Consider the following 25,938-nt stretch of genomic DNA (forward strand, 5'->3'; position numbering starts at 1 on the left):
ACTCAATAACCAAAAATCTGTAGCATCCTTTTGCTCAGGTAGTTTATTTAATGCACATGATTAATCAATAATGTTTTATCATTATTGTTTAATGTTTTATGTATCATTCCTAACTGTCGCTGTATGTCGTGGTGTCACTTGCGGGCGGAGCACCAAGGCAAATTCCTTGTATGTGAATACTTGGCCAATAAACGTATTCATTCTGTTGTCGACCCTGTTACGTTCTGGCCTTCGCAATCTTTCAGCCTGAAGAAGGGTTTCGACCCGAAACATCGCCTATACCTTTTCTCCAGAGATGCTGCCCGGCCCACTGAGTTACTCCAGCATTTTGTGTCTATCCTTTACTTTAGTTGTCTTTCAGGTTTCTGAGGAAAGGAACACCTCAAGTATCTGATAATATAAGAACACCTCCGCTCGGTTCGCATTAACTAACTAACCCCCCACCCAACCCCCCTCAACCGCCCTCACATCAGTCTGAAGGGTTTCGACCCAAAACGTTGCCTATTTCCTTCGCTCCATAGATGCTGCCTCACCCGCTGAGTTTCTCCAGCATTTTTATCTACCTCAAGTATCTGGGGTTTTTTTGCAGCTCCGAAGTTGTTGTTCTGATGCTTTGCTTTGTGGTATCCGGTTGCATTGGTCATACAATTAGATGAAAACAGGAGGCAGTAGTAATTAGAGGTCACGTGTCAGTTAATCAAAGTTTGAGGTGCAGGTGGCATTTACAATGAACAATCGATGGTGTATGGTTTCCTTCAGTCCAATGCTATCACTGAAACTAATCCACACATTTCTTTATCAAGTCAATAGCTCAGTGCCACAACTATTTGTTAAAAGGAGCGTCTACAGTACTTGCGTTCAGTGCTGCAGAATTAAACAGTCCAGGCTTGCAAACCTGCATCAAGTTACCTGAAGATATCAAAGCGATTGGATCAGAATTCTAGTATCATGTTTTTAATCAACTAGCCGCGATGTATATGAACTAATGTAAGGATTTTTTCCCAAATGAGTCGCCCATGAATTGTTCAATTAATACAAAGGTCCTGTTCCAAATCTTGCAACCGCAGGTTTGCCGAGTATAAAAATAACACTGAAACTTGTTGTAGAAGAATACAGAAAAAGTATGTTTAATTGGTTTAACGTGTTCTGCTGGAATCCTTTACAGCCATCAACACTTCTTACCCCGCCAACAATGGGCCATGTTGGACTCCACCCTTCCCGAGGTCGTCTGTTGTCGACCCTGTTGCGTTCTGGCCTTTGCAATCTTTCAGCCTGAAGAAGGGTTCCGACCCGAAACATGGTCTATACCTTTTCTCCAGAGATGCTGCCTGGCCCACTGAGTTACTCCAGCATTTTCTGTCTATCCTTTACTTTAGTTGTCTTTCAGGTTTTCTAAATCTGAATACGATCTGACCACCCAACATTAAAGAAGTCTCTTACACATCTTGCAAACGTGTTGAGGCAACAACCATGCAGATGGGGGTAATGGCAGACTCGTGCCCTGGATAGTGGGGGCTCTCTTGTTGAGACTCACTCTTCTCACGTTTTACACAGAATATACATTTCCAAACCCTCAGGACACCTCAAAGTGAAAAATAGGAAGAATGAGTATTTTTCAAGAGAGGGTTAGATTTAGCTCTTGGGGCTAAATGAATCGAGGGATATGGTGGAAAAAGCAGGAACGGGGCACTGATTTTAGATTAATATATTGAATGGCGGTGCTGGCTCGATGAACCGAATGGCCTACTACCGCACCTATTTTTCTATATTTCCATTTGAAACTGTGACAGTTCAAACCTGGTCCAGTCACGGAGAACCAGTCTATGGGAATCGCACTGCAGTTTGCACCCAAACATGAAGAGCTGAGGAACAATTGACGCAAATCTCTGCAGGATGTACCTTCAAAAAGGAGATGAGGTGGAATTTCTTGAGCCATAGGATGCTGACGCTTTTGGACAGGCAGATGGATATGGAGGCTGATGCGATTAGTTTAGCTTGGCATGTTCGGCACGGACATTGTAGGTTGAAGGGCTTGTTCCTGTGCGATACTTTTTATTAAATGTAGGAACTGCTGATGCTGGTTTGAACCGTAGACACAAAAAGCTGGAGTGACTCAGCGGGACAGGCAGCATATCTGGAGAGAAGGAATGGGTAACGTTTCGGGTCGAGACCCTTCTTCAGAGGATTCTTTGGATTCTGAAGAAAGGTCTCGACTCGATACGTCACCCATTCCTTCTGTCCAGAGATGCTGCCTGCTCCGTTGAGTCACTCCAGTGTATTGTGTCTGGACTTTTTTATTTTTGTTTAGAAATACAGCGAGGAAACAGGCCCGTCGGCCCACGAGTCTGCGCCGACCAGCAATCACCCCGTACACTAACACTATCCTGCACACAGTTACAACAGAAGCCAATTGACCTACAAACCTGCACGTCTTTGGACGGTAGGAGAAAACCAAGAGCAACCGGGGAAAACCCATGCAGTTACGGGGAGACCGTTCAAACTCCGTACAGACAGCACCGTAGTCATGTTTGAACCCGGGTCTCTGGCGCTGTAAGGCAGTAACTCTACCGCTGCGCCACCGTGCCGCCCCCAAAGGAGCCGCAGATGTTGGTTTATACCAAAGATAGACACAAAGTGCTGGAGTAACTCAGCGGGTCAGCCATGATCACATTGAATGGCGGTGCTGGCTCGAAGGGCCTCCTCCTGCACCTATTGTCTATTGTCAGGCAGCCTCTCTGGAGAAAAGGGGCTGGGTGACCTTTCGGGTCGGGGCCCTTCATTTTTCGATGTTCGATGTTCTATATTCTATTTGAGCGCTTCAAGTTCTGATCAAGTTCAATGAAGCATCTGTCCAGCTCCCACATCCTGTTCACCTCCCGCTCCATTTGACAGTTCAATGCAAGCCGAGGGCGGAGGAGACTGGAGGGAGTGGAGTGCAGCGGGTGTGGGTGCCGCAGAGCGGGGCCGGCAGTCACGCGGGACTACCGCTTCTGCAGCACGCTGCGGTCGTGCTTCCTGATGATGTCGAGCAGGACTGTCACCGGCCACCAGGTCCTGCTGGGCCTGCTGCTTGTTCCGCCGCTGCTCCCGGCGCTGCTGCTCCACCAGGTACGGCGAGTTGAGCAGCTGCGGGGGCAGCAGAGTGCCGGTTGGCTTCACCCTCTTCACCAGCTCCAGGAAATGCCGGCTGCTGCCGTTGTTCACTAAGGTGATGGCCGTCCCGCGGTGGCCCAAGCGGCCGGCTCTCCCCACCTGAAACAACAAGCGTGCACAACGCGTGGGAGAGTTTCGTTCAGTTTAATAGCCCTGTCCCGCGGTGCGTGTTCATTCCAAGAGCTCTCCCGAGTTTAAAAAAAATCAAACTCGTGGTGAGCACAGAGAATGAACGTAGCGGGTACGTCGGTGCTCGGGGACGTCTCTTAGTGGCTCGTCACGCTAGCGGCAGGTACTCGGGAAGACTCGCTAACGGCAGGTAAGTTCGGGAAGACTCGTGAAGATTTTGCAACATGTTGAAAAATGTCCACGAGAGCCCCGAGTACCGACGAGCGGCCATTACCGTAAATCTCCGAGTTCAAATCAGGGCAAACTCGGGAGCGCTCTTGGAATGAACTCGTACCGTGGGACAGGGGTTTAACGCAGAGATACCGCGGAAACCGGCCCTTCGTGCCCGTACCAACCAGCGATCCCCGCACACTAACACCATCCTACTTGCAACAATTGACCTTTTTTTATACCAAGTCAATTAACCTACCAACCTGTAGATCTTTGGAGTGTGGGAGGAAACCGAAGATCTCGGAGAAAGACCCACGCAGGTCACGGGGAGAACAGACTGCACCTCTAGTCTGGAACGAACACGGGTCTCTGGTGCTGTAAGGCAGCAACTCTACCGCTACGCCTCTGTGCCACCCAGCGAGAGAGCACCAACTAATACTATATCGTTGCACTTCCACTATCCCTCGCGGCCTGCCTTTCAGCAATGTTCACAAGTGATAGGAGCAGAAACAGACCATTCGGCCCATCATGTCTACTCTGCATTTCAATCAAGGCTGATCTACCTTTCCCTCTCAACCCTGTTCTCCAGCCATCTCCCCATAACCCCTGACACCCTTATTAATCACGATTCTACCTATCCTTGGCTTAAAACTGTCCATTGACGGCCTTCTGTGGCCATGAATTCCACAGATTCACCACCCAACCAACAATCTACCCCCGTCTCCGCTTACACCAACTAATTTGGATAATTGGGTGTAGTTCTGGTAACCCCATTACAGGAAGGATGTGGAGGCTCTGGAAAGGACACAGATGAGGTTTACTTGAATGCTGCACGGATTAGAGGATATTATTTATAATGGGAGGATGCAGAAAACAGGATTGTTGTCTCAGGAGTGCCAAAGGGTGTGACTACAGCTCACATCCTGACTACGGGCGCTGTCTGTACGGAGTTTATACGTTCTCCCCATGACCTGCGTGGGTTTTCTCCTAGATTTTCAGTTTCCTACCACACTCCAAAGACAATAGACAATAGGTGCAGGAGTAGGCCATTCGGCCCTTCGAGCCAGCACCGCCATTCAATGCGATCATGGCTGATCATCCCCAATCAGTACCCCGTTCCTGCCTTCTCCCCATATCCCCTGACTCCGCTATCTTTAAGAGCCCCATCTAGACGTACTGGTTTGTAGGTTAATTGGCTTGGTATAAATGTAAATTGTCCCTAGTGTGTGTAGGGCAGTGTTAAAGTGCGGGGATCGCTGGTCGGTGTGGGCTGAAGGGCCTGTTTCCTCGCTGTATCTCTACACTAAATACCTGGTAATGATCATTGCACATTTCAGAGTTTGGGACAAGAGGACATGGTGGAAGGAGTTGAGGAATTCACACGGGGAAAGAGCGTTACCTGGTGAACGTACTCATCCATGGTGCGTGGCATGTCGAAGTTCACAACCAGTCTGACGTTGACAAGATCGAGCCCTCTGCCAAGAACCCCTGTGCTGACCACAACCTCATGGTCTCCTTGAAGCAGACCCTGCAACAGAGATTTTCAACAAGCCTTTGAGAAATAATAATGTATCATAATAATAATAATTTATTTGTCATTCGAACATATAAGTATACATTTGCACGAAATGCAACCAGGAGTCGAGTATAGGAGCAAAGAGGTCCTTCTGCAGTTGTACAGAGCCCTAGTGAGACCACACCTGGAGTATTGTGTGCAGTTTTGGTCCCCTAATTTGACAAAGGACATTCTTGCTATTGAGTGAGTGCAGCGTAGGTTTACAAGGTTAATTCCCGGGATGGCGGGACTGTCATATGCTGAGAGAATGGAGCGGCTGGGCTTGTACACTCTGGAGTTTAGAAGGATGAGTGGGTATCTTATTGAAACATATAAGATTATTAAGGGTTTGGACACTTTAGAGGCAGGAAACATGTTCCCAATGTTGGGGGAGTCCATAACCTGGGGCCACAGTTTAAGAATAAGGGGCAAGCCATTTAGAACGGAGACGAGGAAACACTTCTTCACACAGAGAGTTGTGAGTCTGTGGAATTCTCTGCCTCAGAGGGCTGTGGAGGCCGGTTCTCTGGATGCTTTCAAGAGAGAGCTAGATAGGGCTCTTAAAAATAGCGGAGTCAGGGGATATGAGGAGAAGGCAGGAACGGGGTACTGATTGTGGATGATCAGCCATGATCACGTTGAATGGTGTTGCTGGCTCTCATCCTTCTAAACTCCAGAGCGTACAAGCCCAGCTGCTCCATTCTCTCAGCATATGACAGTCCCGCCATCCCGGGAATTAACCTTGTAAACCTCGAGGGGAGGGGCGGACTTCCTCGTAGGCATGGTGTTAAACGCCTTAAAGCACGCATAAAGGACGCCCAGCAGTAACCCACTCTCCCCCAACAGGCGGGGCAGCACCTTCATGACCACGTAGACGCACTCCCACCAGCCTCGTGAATACGGCACAGCAGCCAGGTGCCCGGACGGTGCAGCAGTCAGGTTATTCTCCACTTACCTGCAGAATCTGGTTGCGGTCACACTGGGCCTTGTCTGAGTGCATGGACACCGACTTCAGGCCGGTGATGGTCTGCACCGCGTTGGACAGCAGGTCAGCCCCCAGCTTGCAGTCCACAAACACCAGCACCGGGGGGTGGTAGAGCTTGCCGTCCTGTACAAGAGCAGCAAACAACGAGGACATTCAAATCGCAACATGAAGAAGCATCCTTTTTCACGTTGCCATGATGGGCCGGACACTCCCATAACGTAACTGCGCACACAGGTTGAACACTGATGTTCCTGCAACTGATGGTGCTGGTTTAAACCGAAGATAGGCACAAAATGTTGGAGTAACTCGGCGGGAAAGGCAGCATCTCTGTAACATAGAAACTTAGAACATAGAAATTAGGTGCAGGAGTAGGCCATTCGGCCCTTCGAGCCTGCACCCCCATTCAATATGATCATGGCTGATCATCCAACTCAGTGTCCTGTACCTGCCTTCTCTCCATACCCCCTGATCCCTTTAGCCACAAGGGCCACATCTAACTCCCTCTTAAATATAGCTGTAGAGAAGGAATGGGTGATGTTTCTGGTCGAGACCCTTCTTCAGACTGACCTGAAACGTCACCCATTCCTTCTCTCCAGAGATGCTGCCTGTCCCACCAAGTTACTCCAGCATTTTGTGTCTAAAATGACCAGAGTTCAGTTGAAGTGTTCAAGAAGGAACTGCAGATGCTTCTTGGGGTTCGGCCCGAAACGTTACCTATTTCCTTCACTTCACAGATGCTGCTGTACCCGCTGAGTTTCTCCAGCATTTTCGTGTACCAGAGTTCAGTTGAAGTTCCCTCAGTGGCCGCAGATAGCATTGTAAACTGAATGTAGATGGAATGACCTGCCGACCCAACCCCATCTCCCCCCTGGTCATTTGGAGCCCCACTTCCGTCTCGCAAGGTGTGCCAGCGAGCCCCTCTCACCTGCTGATAATACACGTTATATTTATTTTAATTACCTTCTCAGCGAATCATCCAATCAGCTGAGAAGGTTATTGGCTGCAACCTTCCCTCCATTGATGAACTGTACACTGCAAGGGCCAGGAAGCGAGCGGGCAAGATCATCTCTGGCCCCTCTCACCCTGGCCACAAACTCTTTGAATCACTTCCCTCTGGAAGGCAACTTCGGACTGTCAAAGCTGCCACAGCCAGACATAAAAACAGAGTAGTTGCTCTACTCAACAGCCAAAAATCTGTAGCCTCCCTTTGATCTGGTATTTTGCTGGTTCACATGCTTGATCAATGGTGTTTTATCATGAATGTTTTATTATTATTAATGTTTAGTGTTTTCTGAGTCATTCGTAACTGTCAGTGTACGTCATGTTGTTACTTGTGGGCGGAGCACCAAGGCAAATTCCTTGTATGTGAATACTTGGCCAATAAACGTACTTACTTAAGTTTCTGGCACCCCATGGTGCTTTAGAGGCATGGGAGGGGAGTCATTAGCGGGCCAGTGGTGTACTGGTATTTTATTACCATGTGACTTCTGTTGGCCCAGAAAAACGGATAATCCAGAAATCTCGGGAACAGAGGGTGCTGGAAAATTGGTGTTCAGCCTGTAGTCGGATCTTTGCCCGTTCTCAGGACAATCCCATCAATCCCCTCCCAATTTCCTTCCACCAAATCCTCCCGATTCACCCATCTACACCCGGAGTAATTTAGCATTGTCGAAGAAGCTAACACCCAGCATGTCTTGGTGGTAACAGAAGCAACATGGAGAAAACTTGAGGTGGCGCAGCGGTAGAGTTGCTGCCTTACGGCGCCAGAGTCCCGAGTTCAATCCTGACTACGGGTACGGAGTTTGTACGTTCTCCCCGTGACCTGTGTGGGTTTTCTTTGAGCTCTTTCCTCCCACACTCCAAAGGTTTGTAAGTTAATTGGCTTGGAATGAATGTAAAAATTGTCCCTCGTGTATGGAGGAAAGTGTTAATGTGTGGGGACCGCTGGTCGGTGCAAACTCGGTGGGTCAAAGGGCCTGTTTCCACGCTCTATGTCTAAACTAATACTAAAAACGGGAGGAAGGTGAAAACTCCACACAGACAGCACCAGAGGTAAGAGTCAAACGGGTTGCTGGATCCGAGAGGCAGCAGCTCTTTGAGCCCCACTATGGTTCCATCCAGGAGACAACACAAGAGCTGAACAAGCTTGGATAGATACATAGTTCACTCTCTTCCTCCTATCCTGCTGCTGTTGGTGCCAATGTTATGACCATGGTACTCAGCAGGTCAGGCAGCAGCAGAATGAAGAAGGGCCCCGACTCAAAATGCCACCTGTTGTCCATTTCCTTCCACAGATGCGTCCTGACCCACTGAGTTCCTCCCGCAGTTTGTTGTTAGCTCAAGATTACAGCATCTGAGGTCTCTTGCGTCTCTATATAACCAGGGATAACCCAGCTAATTCCTCACAAAGCAATGATCTTGGTATGGAGCTTCTGTCCACACTTCTCTGCAGTCTCACCACACTCAAGATCGTCCCGTCAACGGGGGCTCGAGGCCCACGACCGAGGAAGAACTAAGGGAAGGACTTGAACTTTATTTCGCCTTCCATCACAGTGAGGAATGTGTAGGAGTCACTGTAGTGGATGTTCATGTTAAAATGTGTTTTTGAAGTGATCTGTTACTTTTAATTGTATGACTGACCTGGCCAATGAAATTCCTCATCTGTTACAAAACATACTTGGCGAATAAAGTGCGATTCTGATTCTCTGCGTGTGAATGGAAGCTGGCACCCAAACTGCAAACAAAATGTGTAGGAAGGAACTGCAGATGCTGGTTTAAACCGAAGATAGACACAAAAAGCTGGAGTAACTCGGCGAGACATCTGGAGAGAAGGAATGGGTGATGTTTCGGGCAAGAAGGGTCTTCAGACTAGAAGGGTCTCGACCCGAAACATCACCCATTCCTTCTCTCCAGAGATGCTGCATGTCCTGCTGAGTTACTCCTAAACTGCAGACACTGGTTTATACCAAAGATAGTCACAGTGCTGGAGTGACTCAGTGGGTCGGGCAGAATCGCTGAAGATAAAGGATTGGTGGTGACCTTTCGGGTCAGGATCCTTCTTGGGTCCTGACCTGAAATATCATCTATCCTTTATCTTCAGAGATGCTGTCTGACCCGCCGAGTTACTCCAGCACTTTGTCTCTATCCTCCACAACAGTTCCTTGCCCACAAACAGAAATAGATTGGTGGCTACTTTCTTCTTTTCGTACACACTGAAAGCTCAGAGTCATAGGGGAGGCACGGTGGCACAGTGGTAAAGTTGCTGTATTACAGCGCCAGAGAGACAGGTTCGATCCTGACTACAGGTACCGACTGTACAGAGTTTGTACGTTCTTGCTGTGACCGCGCGGGTTTTCTCCGGGTGCTCCGGTTTCCTCCCACACTCCAAAAACGTACAAGTCTGCAGTTAATTGGCTTGGTATAATTGTAAATTGTGCGTTGTATGTGTAAAATAATGTTAGTGTGCGGGCGTTGGTGGTCAGCGCGGACTCGGTGGGCCAAAGGGCCTGTTTCCATGTTGTATCTCTAAACTGAGACTAAACTAAATCTACTTGCATTCAGAATCTCGAACAGCTTCTTCTTCTTGGACGGTTCCTCCACCCACAGAATGATCTGGCGAACATTCGAGCAAGGCTGGTTCATCTCTCCCACTGTGATCTTGACCGGGTCCTGCAGGAAATGGCTGGCCAGCTGCTGGATGCCTGCTGGGATCGTGGCGGAGACAAGAATCGTTTGATGCTCCTCGGGCGTCTGCTCCAAGATATCCAACACCTGCTGCTGGAAACCCATCTTCAACATTGTATCGACCTGGACAATAAAAAACACACACTTTGGCCTACTGTAAGGAAAGGTGCAAAATTGTACTGTAAGGAAAGGTGGAAAATTAACTGTTTGTTAATTGAGTTAAGTTTAGTTTATTGTCACGTGTACCGAGGTACAGTGAAAAGCTTTTGCTTGCTAACCCGTCAGCGGAAAGACAATGCATTTTGTTTAGCTTAGATTAGAGCTACAGCGCCCTTTAACCCACCGGGTCCGCGCTGACCAACGATCCCCGCACATTAACACTATCCTACACCCACTAGGGACAATTTTTACATTTATCAAGCCAATTAACCTACAAACCTCGACGTTTTTGGAATGTGGGAGGAAACCGAAGATCTCGGAGAAAACCCACTCGGGTCACGGGGAGAACGTACAAACTCCGTACAGACAGCACCCGTAATCGGGATCCAACCCGAGTCTCCGGCGCTGCATTCACTGTAAGGCAGCAACTCTGCCGCTGCGCCACCGTGACTGCTTTGTCTTATAATCAAGCCATCCACAGTGTACATGTACATGAAAAAGCGAATAACATGAATAAAGTTTAGTGCAAGATAAAGCCAGAATGTCCAATCAAGGATAGTCAGAGCGTCTCCAAGGAGGACTACTCTCTACTAGAGAGCTAGAGAGGGCTCTTAAAGATAGAGGAGTGTGGGGATATGGGGAGAAGGCAGGAACGGGGTCCTGATTGGGGATGATCAGCCATGATCACATTGAATGGCGGTGCTGGCTCGAAGAGCGCCTATTGTCTATTGTCTGTTGTGTCTTTGAGTTGATTATTTGTACCCGTGTGCTGTGTGCATTCCTGTGTATGTCCGTTTCTTTTTGTGATTTTAGCTACCTGCTATGGTCTGTACAGCACTTTGGCCAACGTGGGTTGCTATTAAATGTGCTTTAATATATTAAAACATAAATTAAAAAAAGAAAATCACCCGTACATCAGTTCTATCCCACACACTAGAGATTCTAGTCCAAGGACTTTCTTGAATTGAATTGAATGAATACTTTATTGTGTCATGTGACAAGTCACAGTGAAATTCTTCATTTGAATACTATAGCAATGTACATAAGTCTCCAGAAAGGCGTCTGCCGATTCGGCTCCTCCGCAGAATCTTCCCCAGAGAGTGCTGGAGACTCATTCGTCAGGTATATTTAAGGGCAAAATTAATAGACCACGATGGTGCAGGAAATCAAAGGAGACTGGGAGTGGCGGCAAAGTGATGCCACGTCGGCCAATGCAGAGGAAAACATGATGGGCTCTGTAGCATCCACTGCCATTTATTCTTCTATCTCAACCTCATGAGGGCTACCCATTATAATGGCAGACAGGCAATTCTTGATCTCGTCACCTTGTGGTTTCTCATGACTGATGTGGGACCTCAGCTATTGTGAGTCGAACTGCACCACCACAAACTCATTCCATTCCAGATCAGAAAGTAAAGCAAGAGGCAGTCATCCCAGCTAGCTCATCATATTCAATCCCAATCCCAACATCTCCAAGATGGGCTTCACAAGAGCTGCACAGTGGCGGAGTGGTAGAGTCGCTGCCTCATAGCACTTAAGACCCGGGTTCGATCCTGACTATGGGCTCTGTTTGTAAGCGATATGTACTCTGTTCTCCCTGTGACCGAGTGGGTTTTCTCCAGGTGCTTCGCTTTCCTCCCACATTCCAAAGACATGCAGGTTTGTATGTGAATAGGCTTCGGCAAGTTGTAAAATTGTCCCTAGTGTGTAGGATAGTGAGTGCTGGTGTATGGGGTGATCACTGGTTGGGGCAACTCGCAGGGCATGTTTCCGCGCTGTATCTCTGAAGTCTAAATATCAGCCCGGACAACACTTACCTCGTCAACCACCACAATACGCAGTCCGCTCAGGCTGACGGCCTCTTGCTTTAGAATATCCAGCAGACGCCCAGGGGTGGCAATTATCACCTGCACAAGAGATCCACACATTCAGTATCAGCGTCCTGCACGGAGTACTCACCAGATCACAGAGGATCTGACATAGACAACACACGCTGCCGCACTGATGAGTAAGGCAAGGCAGCACCTTTACCACCTCAGGCAGCTGAGGAAATTCAGAGTCTCTCTGAGGATCCTTCAGTGCTTCTACTCAGCGGCTGTGGAAAGCATCTTGTCCGGCAACATCACAATCTGGTTTGGGAACTACTCTGCCCAGGACAAGAAAGCTCTGCAGAGTAGTGCATTCGTCCGAATGCACTATGGGAACTACACTCGCCCCCCCAGGCAGGAACTATACAACAGGAGGTGCAGATCCAGAGCCAGCAACATTATGGGGGACCCCTTCCACCCCAGCAACGGACTGTTCCAGCTGCTACGGTCAGGCAAACGCCTCCGCTGTCATGCTGTGAAAAACAGAGAGGATGATGGAGTTTCTTCCCACAGGCCGTCAGGACTGTAAACTCTTATCTCACCAAGGACTAAATACTGTTGTGTTGTGTCTTTTTAAAATTGCTGGGTTTTTTCTAATATGTAAATACTGATTCTGTTCTATTCTGTTCTGTAGTTTTTTGCACAATCCGCAGGCATTGCCACTTTCATTTCACTGCACATCTTGTATGTGTATGTGACAAATAAAGTTGACTTGACTTGACTTGAATGGGATGGAGTGGGTTGTGATGGGCCAAATGGGGAGAGGTGGCTTGTGATGGGCCAAATGGGGGAGGGGCAGATTGGCAGAGGTGAAACGAAGGGTGGGGGGGGGGGGAAAGAGTAAACATAATTTTTGGTGAGAGAACCATTAATGGACACAAGTCCAAGGCCATTGTACAAAATCACAAGAAGAGTAGAGTAGGTAGATGCACAGTCTCTTGCCCAGAGTAGGGGAATCGAGAACTAAAGGACATGGGTTTAAGGTGAGGGGGGAAAGATTTAATGGGAACCTTTTGGGTAAATTTTTCCACACAAAGAATGGTGGGTGCATTGAACGAGCTGCCAGAGAAGGTAGTTGAGGCAGGTACTATCGCAATGTTTAAGAAACATTTAGACAGTTACCTGGATAGGACAGGTTTGGAGGGATATATCCTGCACCTATTGTCTATTTCTCTCAACTTGATTTCTCTAACCAAGTAATCTCTCGGTCCCTGCCTCCTACAATACAATACCGTTTATTGTCATTTGCACCTCAAATGAAGTTCAAACAAAATTTGGTTTCTGCAGTCATACAACAAGAAAAAAAAAACAAGACACACAATTTACACAAACATCCATCAGGGTGAATCTCGTCCTCACTGCGATGGAAGGCAAAGTCCTTGTCCCTCCCCTGTATTCCATTCTTCTCCCGATGTTCGTACTACTAGTTTTGCTGTCGTCCTGCTGCATTCCTCTGTTTACTCATTGTCACTTATCCCACACCCAACAATGGTCCACATTTCCTCGAATATCGGTACTTTTTTCATATCTTCCATTCATTTCTCCTAAGTACCGTCTATATCTCTTGTTCCACTTTCCCCTGATTCTCAGTCTGAAGATGGGTCTCAACCCAAAACGTCACCTTTGGCCCAAAACGAGGCCAAAACGTCACCTTTGGCCCAAAACGAGGCCAGTTCATTGGCTATATTTAAGAGGGAGTTAGATGTGGCCCTGGTGGCTAAAGGGATCAGGGGGTATGGAGAGAAGGCAGGGATGGGATACTGAGCTGGATGATCAGCCATGATCATATCGAATGGCGGTGCAGGCTCGAAGGGCCGAATGGCCTACTTCTGCACCTATTTTCTATGTTTCTATGTCACCTATTTATTTTCTCTCCACAGACGCTGTCTGACCTGCTGAGTTACTCCGGCTTTTTGTGCCCGCCTTCCTAGTTGTAGACGTGTCTCTCGTTGGAATTGGTTAATTGGCTTGATATAAAAATTGTAATTTCACCCTAGTGTGTGTAGGATAGTACTCGTGTGCGGAGGATCGCTGGTCGGCACGGACTCGGTGGGCCGAAGGGCCGGTTTCCGCGCTGCATCTCTAATCTAAACTAAAGACCAAAGTCAGGGTGGGAGGAAAGAATGGTGACATTTGAAAAGGTAGTTAGTAAAGATAAAACCAGGGGCCACAGTTTAAGAATAAGGAGTACGCCATTTAGAACAGAGACGAGGAAACACTTTTTCTCTCAGAGAGTGGTGAGTGTGGAATTCTCTGCCTCAGAGGGCGGTGGAGGCTGGTTCTCTGGATGCTTTCAAGAGAGAGCTGGATAGGGCTCTTAAAGATAGCGGTATCAGAGGATATGGGGAAAAGGCAGGAACGGGGTACTGATTGGGGATGATCAGCCATGATCACATTGAATGGCGGTGCTTGGCTCGAAGGGCCAAATGGCCTACTCCTGCACCTATTGTCTATTATCTACAACTATCCCTGAAAGGCAAATATCAAAAACGTCATAAGTTATAGGAGAAGAATTAGCCCATTCTACCCAGCGAGTCTACTCCGCCATTCAATCATGGCTGATCTATCTTTCCCTCTCAACCCCATGACATTTGACACCCGTACTAATCAAGAATCTATCTATCTCCGCTGTAATGGCACTCACAGCATGGGTGGATTCGGCTCCTACCTTGATGTTTTGCTCCAGCCGATGTAGCTGTGGGGGTAAGGGCATCCCCCCCACCAGCAGTGCGGTCCGCATGTTGGGTAGACCCTGCATCAGCTCCTTGGCCTGCCGCTCAATCTGAATGGCAAGCTCACGGGTCGGTGTCAGTATCAGCCCCACGGGCAGCCGCGGCGAATCTTGCATCTGAAAGGAAGGAGAACAATCCTGACGAACAAACCTGCAGCAAGAGGAAGCCACGCAGCCCAATGAGCCAGGTCTGCCATTTAATCATCTGATCTAATTTAAGATTGTTAAGGGCTTGGACACACTAGAGGCAGGAAACATATTCCCGATGGTACACATAAATGCTGGAGAAAGCATTTTTGTGTACCTTCGATTTTCCAGCATCTGCAGTTCCTTCTTAAACAACATGTTCCCGATGTTGGGGGAGTCCAGAACCAGGGGCCACAGTTTAAGAATGAGGAGTAAGCCATTTAGAACGGAGACGAGGAAACATTTTTTCTCACAGAGAGTGGTGAGTCTGTGGAATTCTCTATCTCAGAGGGCAGTGGAGGCCGGTTCTCTGGATACTTTCAAGAGAGAGCTAGATAGGGCTCTCAAAGATAGCGGAGTCAGGGGAGATGGCAGGAACGGATTACTGATTGGGGATGATCAGCCATGATCACATTGAATGGCGGTGCTAGCTCGAAGGGCCAAATGGCCTACTCCTGCACCTATTGTCTATTGTCTAATGACATCCTCATATCTCACTTGAGCAGCTTACAACCCAGCGGTATGAATCTGAAAGATAGACTCAAAAAGCTGGAGTAACTCAGCGGGTCAGGCAGCATCACCGGAGAAAAGGTGACATTTCGGTGACAGTTTGCACGCTCTCCCTGTGACCGCGTGTGTTTCCTCCGGGCGCTCCGGTTCCCCCCCAAATCCCAAAGACGTGTGGGTTTAAATGTTAAATGCCCATAAACTCCGTAAATTGCCCCTGGTGAGTAGAGTGTGGATGAGAAAGTGGTCGGAAGCGAGAATGATTTTGCAACAATCAGGTCCACTCGCAACGCCTCAAGCGATGAAACCCAAACCACTTTCAATCCAACTCATTGACCTTCCTGGCAACCGTTCTACAATCAGGCGTGTGTTTATAAGTGGCCAGTAACACTTGCACTGCAAAGTGCCTTCAAATGACTAACTTGGACAAAAGAGTCTAACCACTTTCTCTTGACATTCAATGTTTTTTTTAAAAACATCAGCGGTATTTCCATAATTACCGTCCTGGGGCTCCTCATAATCAGAAATCGATGGGTCGAGGACATCCTGTCAGTGACTCAGCTCCTGGCAGGCCAACCCACTTCCTGCATCCACACTGTACCAGCTCCCTCAGGCCAACCACTTTCCTCATCAAACACTGCTCCCCTCTCCCTCTCCCCCTCTCCCCCTTCCCCTCCCTCTACCTACCCACCCCCCCCCTCCCTCTCTACCCCCCTCCCCCTCTACCCCCCCTCTCATTCCCCCCCTCCCCCCCCCCCTCTACCCCCCCCCCCTCTCTGCCCGCCTCCCCCTCTCTACCCCCCTCCTTCTCTACCCCCCCCCTCCTCTCCCTCTCTACCCCCCTCCCTCTCCGCCCCAATCCTCCCCCCCCTCCCTCGCTAGGGATTGTATATATAATGTGTGTGTGTATATATATAGTGTGGGTAGACTCAAAATGCTGAAGTAACTCAGCAGGACAGGCAGCATCTCTGGAGAGAAGGAAAGGGGTTTGTGTGCCCGTGTGTATTGTTTACATGTTCACATGTACTATGTTCACATATTCTGTTGTGCTGCTGCAAGTAAGAATATCATTGCTCTATCTGGGACATATGATGATGGCTCTGGACTTCTGGACCCATTGTGATACTGCCATCTTGCCTCATTGCAGGCTCTCAATCCTGGAACTTCTTCGCCAGCGCCACAGTTGTACTGCCCTCATCAGCAGCTCAGGCAGCTCAGTACCGACTCCAAAACGACAATCATAAGTTCATATCATAGGAGCAAAATTAGCAATTTTGGCCCATCAAGTCTACACCAGCATTCAATCATGGCCGACCTATCTCTCCCTCTTAAATCCATCCTCCTGCCTTCTCCCTATAATCACTGACACCCATACCAATGGAGATCTGTCAATCTCCAACTTAAAAATACCCAATGACTTTGGATCTATGGAGCATCTATGGAGCGAAGGAATCTGAAGAAGGGTCTCGACCTGAAACGTCACCTATTTCCTTCGCTCCATAGATGCTGCCTCACCTGCTGAGTTTCTCCAGCATTTTTATCTACCTTGGAATTTTGTCTTGAACTGTCCAAAGGAGGGATAGAATTACAGAGGAATTGATCATTATTCATCAAACTCCTTGAAGGGAACAAACACTGGAGGATAGCTAACGTTGTGGCTTTTTTTTTTTAAAAAATGGAAGCAAATTCTTTTCCTTTTGTTCATCTTCAATGGCAGACCGATCCCATCTTGGCATCTGCCCTTCAACCCCCCCCAACTTGGCCCATGCCCTTCACCCCCATCCCATCACCCACCCACCCTGTACCCACCCTAGCCCTCCCTCTCTACCCCCCTCCCTCTCTATCTCCCCTCTGCCCCCCCTCCCCTGCTCCCCTCCCCTTCCTCTCTACCCCCCTTCCTCTCTACCCCCCTCCCCCTCTACCCCCCTCCCCCCTCTGCTCCCCTCCCCCTCCCCCTCTGCTCCCCTCCCCCTCCCCCTCTGCTCCCCTCCCCCTCCCTCTCTGCTCCCCTCCTTCTCTGCCGCCTTCCTCTCATCTCCCCTCCCTCTCTGCTCCCCTCCCCCCCCCCACCCTCCACCTCCCTCTCTACCCCCCTCCCTGCTCCCTCCCTCTCTACCCCCCCCTCCCTGCTCCCCTCCCTCTCTACCAACCCTCTCCATCCCGCACCTCAACCTACCCCAGCCCCAGCCTTCACCCCTCCCCTCGTCCCGCTGCCGCCCCCCCACCCCGGCCTCGGGCCCTACCTCCTGCAGCGCCGCCATGGTGACCGGCAGCAGGAAGGCGGCCGTCTTGCCGGAGCCGGTGTCGGCGGTGGCCAGCACGTCCTTGCCGGCCAGCCCCTGCGGCAGCACCTGCATCTGCACGGGGGTGGGGCAGTGGTAGCCCAGCCGCTGCAGGCTGCGGCCCAGGGTGGCGGGGAAGCCGCAGTGGTCAAACTCCAGCACGGGCCTGAGGGCTGGGCCCTGCACCACGATGCCCAGCTGCTGCTGCAGGGCCTCCACCTGCTCGTCCGACAGGCCAGAGACAATCGGGTGCTCCCGGTAGTGGCCGCTCAGCCCATCCGCCTGCTGGCCCGGCTCCGGCTCCAGCGGTGGGGAACCCGTGCCCCCCAGCCCCAGTTGCCGCAGGTGCTCGGCCTTGCACTCCAGGCTGCAGACGTCGGTGTCCGTCTGGTCGCAGATGTACTCCCCGTAGCGGCCGCACATGGAGCAGGCCGGCTCCCCCGGCTCCGGCCACCGCTGGCTGCGCCTCAGGGCCTTCACCGGCTCCTCCTCGCCACTCTCCCCGGCTCCCGGCTCCTCTACATCCCCTTCAGCCTCACCCGCTGGGGTGTGAAGCTCTTCGACCGGTTTGAGGTCAGCATCTTGGGTCTTGCTCCTCTTGGCCGCCTGCTCGGTGCTTTCCTCGGCCCTCTTCACTTTCAGAGACCTGGGCACAAACATTGTTCGGTAACTAATCAGCAAATTCCGCTTCCTGGAGTATGGGCGGGCATTACCGTGCGGTCAGGCAGCGTCTGTGGAGAGATAAGTATTACTAACTGCTCAACACAAAACAACAAATCCAATCAAATACTCGCATTGAAGATAGACACAAAAAGCTGGAGTAACTCAGCGGAATAGGTGACGTTTCGGGTCGAGACCCTTCTTCAGAACATCACATCACATATTCCTTTTCTCCAGAGATGCTGTCTGACCCGCTGAGTTACTCCAGCTTTTTGCGTCTATATTCGGGTTAAATCAGCACCTGCAGTTCCTTCCGACACACATCTCACATTGATTGATAGAATTGATTGAAAGACCCTAGCTCACTAAGTAACATCTCTAAGTTTGCGGATGACACAAAGCTGGGTGGCAGTGTGAGCTACGAGGAGGATGCTGTGGGGCTGCTGTGTGACTTGGATAGGTTGGGTGAGTGGGCAGATGCAGTATTATGTGGATAAATGTGAGGTTATGCACTGGTAGCAAGTAAAAGGCAGATTAACATCTGAATGGTGTCAGATTAGGAAAGGGGGAGGTGCAATTTGACGTGGGTGTCCTTGTACAGTTAAGCATGCAGGTACAGCAGGCAGTGAAGAAAGCAAATGGCATGTTGGCCTTCATAGTGAGAGGTTTTGAGTATAGGAGCAAGGAGGCCCTACTGCAGTTGTACAGGGCCCTAGTGAGATCGCACCTGGAGTATAGTGTGCAGTTTTTGTCTCCTAGTTTGAGGAAGGACATTCTTGCTATTAGGTTCACCACATTAATTCCCGGGATGGCGAGACTGACATTTGATGAAAGAATGGATCGACTGGGCTTATATTCACTGGAATTTAGGATGAGAGGGGATCTTATAGAAACAAGTAAAATTCTTCAGGGGTTGGACGGGCTAGATGCAGGAAAAATTTTCCCTATGTTGGGGGAGTCCAGAACCAGGGGTCACAGTTTAAGAATAAGGGGCAGGCCATTTAGGACTGCGATGTGGAAAAACCTTTTTCACCCAGAGAGTTGTGAATCTGTGGAATTCTCTGCCACAGAAGGTAGTGGAAGCCAATTCACTGGATGTATTCAAGAGAGAGTTGGATCATAGCTCTTAGGGCTAAAGGAATCACAAGATATGGGGAGAAGGCAGGAACGGGGGTACTGATTCTGGATATCAGCCATGATCATATAGAATGGCGGTGCTGGCTCGATGGGCCGAATGCTCTAATCCTGCACCTATTTTCCATGTTTCTATGAGTCCACGCCCACCATCGATCACCACTAGTTCTACATTAGCCTACTTTCTCATTCACTCCTTATACACATGTGGCAATTTTATATAGGCCAATTAGCCCACATCTTGAGATGTAAGATTAAACCGGAGCACCCAGAGGAAACCCTCAGTCACAGTGAGAACATGCAAACTCCACACAGACAGCACCCAAGGTCTGGCTCGAGCCCGGGTCTCCAATATTGTGAGGCATCAGCTCTATCAACTCACCACTGACATTTTATAATTTCCTTATTCTAACTAAGATATTAACTTGTAACAAGAGAAAGATTTTTAATTAATTCTGAAAGTGTTTCACAGTGGTGGCACTGTAGCGCAGCTGGTAGAGTGGATGCCTCACAGCATCAGAGCCCGGGCTCCACCCTGACCTCCAGTGCAAGTCTGTCTGAAGAAGTTCAGTCTGAAGAAGGGTCTCGGCCCGAAACGTCACCCAGTCCTTCTCTCCGGAGATGCTGCTTGTCCCGCTGAGTTACTCCAGCATTTTGTGTCTCCCTTTAATTTAAACCTGCATCGGCAGTTCTTTCCTACAAACTGACCTCCAGTGCTGTCGGTGTGGAGTTTGCACGTTCTCCCTGTGACCTGTGGGTTTCCCTCCACATCCCAAAGACGTTTGGATTTGCAGGATGAGCAACATTTCCCCTAATGTGTAGGGAGAGGATTACAAAAGTGGGACAACTTTGAACTCGTTAGGGTGATTGAACAGAACGGGTGATTGGTGATTGCCATGGACTCGGTGGGCCGAAGGCCTGTTCCCTTTCTATATCTCAGAAATAAACTGTACAAATTTGTGAGGCTAACACAAGCAGACAAGGTTGAAGGAGTCTGACACTGTGGTAATACCATGGTTCAGACATACATGGAGGCTTTAACACATCCAACTGAAACTCTACCAGAGTACCAAGGGCACACCACAACAAACTGTGAAAACCAACTGCATGCAGTTTGCTGCTTGACTGTGTGCCAGCACTTTACCAGGTTTGCATTCTCCAACCCACGTCGTAAGCAAATGCTGTTAGTGAGCATAGATTAGCTGCTACATATCTATAACGACTGCACAAAGTATTTAATTTTCTGTAAAGTGCTCTTGAGGTCAAAGATCTTTGCTTGAGATGTCCCAAGGACCTGAAAGTGTAAAGACTTTGAGCTTCTGTACCTCCTGCCTGATGGTAGCAGCAAGGCAAGGCCTGGATTGTGGGGGCCCTTCATGACAGTCACGTGTACCAAGATAGGTCAAAGTACGCTCTCCAGTCAAATCATACCATTCATGTGTACATGAGGTCATGCAAAATAAACCCAGTGCAGAATAATATAGAGATCCAAGGAACTGCAGCTGCTGCCTTACCCGGTGACTTAGTCCGGCACTTTGTGCCTTTTTTAAAAAAAAAGAGTGCAGAATGTAGTGTTTCTTTCAGCTAAGAGACTTTTAAAAAGGGAGGGAGAGAGAAAACGGGGAATTACAGACCAGTTAGTCTAACGTCGGTAGTGGGGAAACTGCTAGTCAGTTATTAAAGATGGGATAGCAGCACATTTGGAAAGTGGTGAAATCATTGGACAAAGTCAGTATGGATTTACGAAAGGTAAATCATGTCTGACGAATCTTATAGACTTTTTCGAGGATGTAACTAGTAGAGTGGATAAGGGAGAACCAGTGGATGTGTTATATCTGGACTTTCAGAAGGCTTTGGACAAGGTCCCACATAAGAAATTAGTATACAAACTTAAAGCACACGGTATTGGGGGTTCAGTATTGATGTGGATAGAGAACTGGCTGGCAAACAGGAAGCAAAGAGTAGGAGTAAACGGGTCCTTTTCAGAATAGCAGGCAGTGACTAGTGGGGTACCGCAAGGCTCAGTGCTGGGACCCCAGCTAGTTACAATATATATTAATGATTTAGACGAGGGAATTGAATGCAACATCTCCAAGTTTGCGGATGACACGAAGCTGGGGGGCAGTGTTAGCTGTAAGGAGGATGCTAGGAGGCTGCAAGGTGACTTGGATAGGCTGGGTGAGTGGGCAAAGGCATGGCAGATGCAGTATAATGTGGATAAATGTGAGGTTATCCACTTTGGTGGCAAAAACAGGAAAGTAGACTATTATCTAAATGGTGGCTGATTAGGAAAAGGGGAGATGCAACGAGACCTGGGTGTCATGGTACACCAGTCATTTAAAGTAGGCATGCAGGTGCAGCAGGCAGTGAAGAAAGCGAATGGTATGTTAGCATTCATAGCAAAAGGATTTGAGTATAGGAGCAGGGAGGTTCTACTGCAGTTGTACAGGGTCTTGGTGAGACCACACCTGGAGTATTGTGTACAGTTTTGGTCTCCAAATCTGAGGAAGGATATTCTTGCCATAGAGGAAGTGCAGAGAAGGTTCACCAGACTGATTCCTGCGATGTCAGGACTGTCTTATGAAGAAAGACTGGATAGATTCGGCTTGTACTCACTAGAATTTCGGAGATTGAGGGGGGATCTTATAGAAACTTACAAAACTCTTAAGGGGTTGGACAGGCTAGATGCAGGAAGATTGTTCCCGATGTTGGGGAAGTCCAGGACAAGGGGTCACAGTTTAAGGATAAAGGGAAAATCCTTTAGGACCGAGATGAGATAAACATTTTTCACACAGAGAGTGGTGAATCTCTGGAACTCTCTGCCACAGAAGGTAGTTGAGACCAGTTCATTGGCCTGAAGGGTCTGAAGAAGGGTCTCGACCTGAACTTTACCTATTCCTTTTGAGCATCCGTGTGTATCATAAGAGTGCCACTGTGCTAGCAATGCTTTTACACAGAGAGTGGTGAATCTGTGGAATTTACACAGAGAGTGGTGAATCTGTGGAATTCTCTACCACAGAAGGTAGTTGAGGCCAGTTCAATGGCTGGATTTAAGAGGGAGTTAGATGTGGCCCTTGTGGCTAAAGGGATCAGGGGGTATGGAAAGAAGGCAGGTACAGGATACTGAGTTGGATGATCAGCCATGATCATATTGAATGACGGTGCAGGCTCGAAGGGCCGAATGGCCTACTCCTGCACCTATTTTCTATGTTTCTATGTTTACTTGGAATAAAATAAATATATACAAATCAAAAACCGTGCAAAAACTCTTGATAGAGTCATAGAGTGATGCAGTGTGGAAATAGGCCCTTCGGCCCAACTTGCCCACACCAGCTACACTAGTTCCACCTGCCTGCGTATCCCTCCAAACTTGTCCTATACCCGTTTTAACTGTTTCTTACACGTTGGGATAGTCCCAGCGTCAACTACCTTCTCTGGCAGCTTGTTCCATACACCCACCACCTTTTGTGAGAGAAAGTTATCTCTCGAATTCCTATTAAATCTTTTCCCCTTCACCTTGAACCTGTGTCCTCTGGCCCTAGATTCCCCTACTCTGGGCAAGGGATTCTGTAAATCTACCCGATTTATTCCTCTCATGATTTTATAGACTTCTATAAGATCACCCCTCATCCTCCTGCGCTCCAAGGAATAGAGACCCAGCCTACTCAACCTCTCCCTTTAGCTCAGACCCTCTAATCCTGGCAACATCCCCATAAATCTGAACTGAACCATTTCAAGCTGGACAATATCTATCCTATAACATGGTGCCCAGAACTGAACAGAATACTCCAAATGCAGTCTCACCAACGTCTTATACAACTGCAACATAACCTCCCAATGAATACATGATATTTAAGAAAGAACTGTAGATGCTGGAAAAATCGAAGGTAGACAAAAAATGCTGGAGAAACTCAGCCGGTGAGGGAGCATCTATGGAACGAAGGAATAGGTGACGTTTCGGGTCGAGACCCTTCTTCAGACTGATGTGGGGTTGGGGGGGGTGAAGAAGAAAGGAAGAGGCGGTGACAGTGGGCTGTGGGAGAGCTGAGAAGGGGAGGGGAAGGAGGGAGAAAGCAAGCACTACCTGAAATTGGAGAAGTCAACGTTCATACCGCTGGGGTGTAAACTACACAAGCAAAATATGAAGTGTTGCTCCTCCAATTTGCGGTGGGACTCACTCTGGCCATGGAGGAGGCCTAGGCCAGAAAGGTTGGATATGGAATGGGAGGGGGAGTTGAAGTGCTGAGCCACCGGGAGATTAATGCGGACTGAGCGGAGGCGTTGGGCGAAACGATCGCCAAGCCTGCGAACAAGAACTAGCTATAAAAATTTCAAAAGAGAGCTGGGATAAACACTTACTATATGTGTATAAATGCTCGATCAACGTACGACATACTTTAATTCAATATAAAACATTACATGGACTATATTATTCAAAAACTAAAACAAATAAACTTTTCTCCAATGTCTCACCCATTTGTGATAAATGTCAGTCACAAGAAGCTACCATAGCGCACTCTTTTGTTTTCTGTATAAAAATTTAAAAATTTTGGAACGAAATATTTGAAATCTTCACAAAATTATTTAAAATAAAACTTGTAACAAAAGCAGAATGGATCATTTTTGGAATATCGGAAAGTAACCCCGAATTAAATGTGTTTCAAAAGAACTTACTTAATTACGGGCTAATAATGGGAAAAAAGCTTATACTCAAATTTTGGAAAAATGCTCCAATACCAACAATAAAAATGTGGATTTCAAACATGTTCGAAACACTACACTTGGAAGAGATGAGACTCCTCCTAGCAGGCAAAGCAGACCACTTCCAAAAGACGTGGTCTGCATTTACGGAACTATTACAAGCATAAGGTGCAGTAGTAATTTAAAATATAAATGGTACCAGGAGCTGGTAACGGGGGGTATAAAATAAATTAAAAAACACGGTTGGTATATCCTTTTTTGCGGAGTTTTGTGTTACAATAGAGTGACTGTTTTTCCTTTTTTTTTCTTTTCTTTCTAGGGTCTGATTTCTTTTCTTTACTTCCTTCTCTAATTTCTTCCCCAAGGGGCTTTCGTCTCCCAACACTTTCCTGCACCTTCACGATTCTTGCTCACTTTCCTTACTTCTTTTATTTCTACCTTTTTTAAAGCTCGAAAAACGAAGTGGTACAACAAAATGTAATAAGATATATGTGATGTGTATTACTGTAATTTACTGTACTTCTAATTAAAATATATATTTTTTTTTTTAAAAAGCCTGCGCTTGGTCTCACCGATGTAGAGCAGTTGACACCTGGAGCAGCGGGTGCAATAGATGAGGTTGGAGGAGGTGCAGGTGAACCTCTGCCACACCTGGAAAGACTGCTTGGGTCCTTGGATGGAGTCGAGGGGGGGGAGGTAAAGCGACAAGTGAGGCATTTCCTGCAGTTGCAGGAATACATGATGTATTCTTTGTGCCTGTACATTCAGGATTACTAGTCATGCTCAGTAGACAGTAGTTCATAGGACATTATACTCAACAGTTGAGTTTGAGTTTGGTTTATTGAGTTTAATATGTCACATGTACCGAGGTACAGCGAAAAGGTTTTGTTGCGTGCTAACCAGTCCGCGGAAAAACAATACACGATCACAATCAAGCCATTCAGTGTACAAATACAATGTAAAGGGAATAATGTGAATAATGTTTAGTGCAATATAAAGCCAGTAAAGTCCGATAGTGTGTTCATAGGATATTATAGTCTGTATTCTTTATAGGTGTCACAATGAACCAACATCAAATACAGATTAGAGATATCAGTGGAGAAAAGGAGATGAGGTTAGAGATATCAGTAGAGAAGAATGAATGAATTAATAAGTTTGAATCAATGTTTATTGGCCAAGTATGTACACATACGAGGAATTTGCCTTGGTGCTCTGCCCACAAGTGACATGACATACAGTGACAATTAAGAATGACACACAAAATATTAAACATTAATCATAAAACACTATTGATTAAACATGTAAATTACATTAAATACCAGAAAGAGGCTACAGAGTTTTGGATATTGAGTAGGACTACCATTAGTAGAGCAAGGTAAAATATATATGTGGAGGAGGGGAAGTTAGAGATATGAGTGGAGAACAAGAGGGTTTAGAGATATGAGTGGAGAGAAAAGGAGGTTAGAAATATGTGGAGAAGAGATTAAATATATCAGTGAAGAACAGGGGAGGAGATTAGAAATATCCTCGACAAGCTCAGTCTGAAGAAGGGTTTCGGCCCGAAACGTTGCCTACTTCCTTCGCTCCATAGATGCTGCCTCACCCGCTGAGTTTCTCCAGCACTTTTGTCTACCCCGGAGATTAGAGTTATCAGTGGAGAAGAGTAGAGGGGGTCCCAGCATCAGCAGAGCAACCTGTACCAAGGACCCCACTGACACCCTGCCCTCCCCGCCACTCGCCGAGGCTCCAACCTCTCTCTCTCTCTGTCTGTCTCTCTTCATCCCTCCATCCATCCATCCCACCCCAACCCCCTCCCCGACTCTCACCGAATTTACTCCACAACTTTCTTCAGCTGAGGGGAGCCGAACACGAGCACACGGGCCCTCACAGCCCGCCTCTGCCTGCGCAAGGAGCCGGGAGGGGGGAACCGGTCCCAGGGCCAGTGCCAGGGGCAGTGCTAGCCCGGACGTGTTTCAAGGGCGCACATTTCCACT

The 25,938-nt window shown here is 48.1% G+C and overlaps 1 protein-coding gene across 1 annotated transcript; it reads right to left on the reverse strand.

Moving 5' to 3' along the window:
- Positions 1-2,832: 2,832 nt before the first annotated feature.
- ddx59 (DEAD (Asp-Glu-Ala-Asp) box polypeptide 59) lies at positions 2,833-25,911 on the reverse strand. Its single transcript, XM_055663030.1, is given in 9 exon segments — positions 2,833-3,032; positions 3,034-3,252; positions 4,892-5,020; positions 6,003-6,155; positions 9,588-9,839; positions 11,693-11,782; positions 14,412-14,591; positions 17,411-18,180; positions 25,771-25,911. Coding segments are annotated over 8 exon segments (1,773 nt in total). The 5' UTR covers positions 18,110-18,180; positions 25,771-25,911; the 3' UTR covers positions 2,833-2,981.
- Positions 25,912-25,938: the final 27 nt, after the last annotated feature.

This window comes from Leucoraja erinacea, chromosome 37 (assembly GCF_028641065.1).
Source record: "Leucoraja erinacea ecotype New England chromosome 37, Leri_hhj_1, whole genome shotgun sequence".
Classification (NCBI taxonomy): domain Eukaryota; kingdom Metazoa; phylum Chordata; class Chondrichthyes; order Rajiformes; family Rajidae; genus Leucoraja; species Leucoraja erinaceus.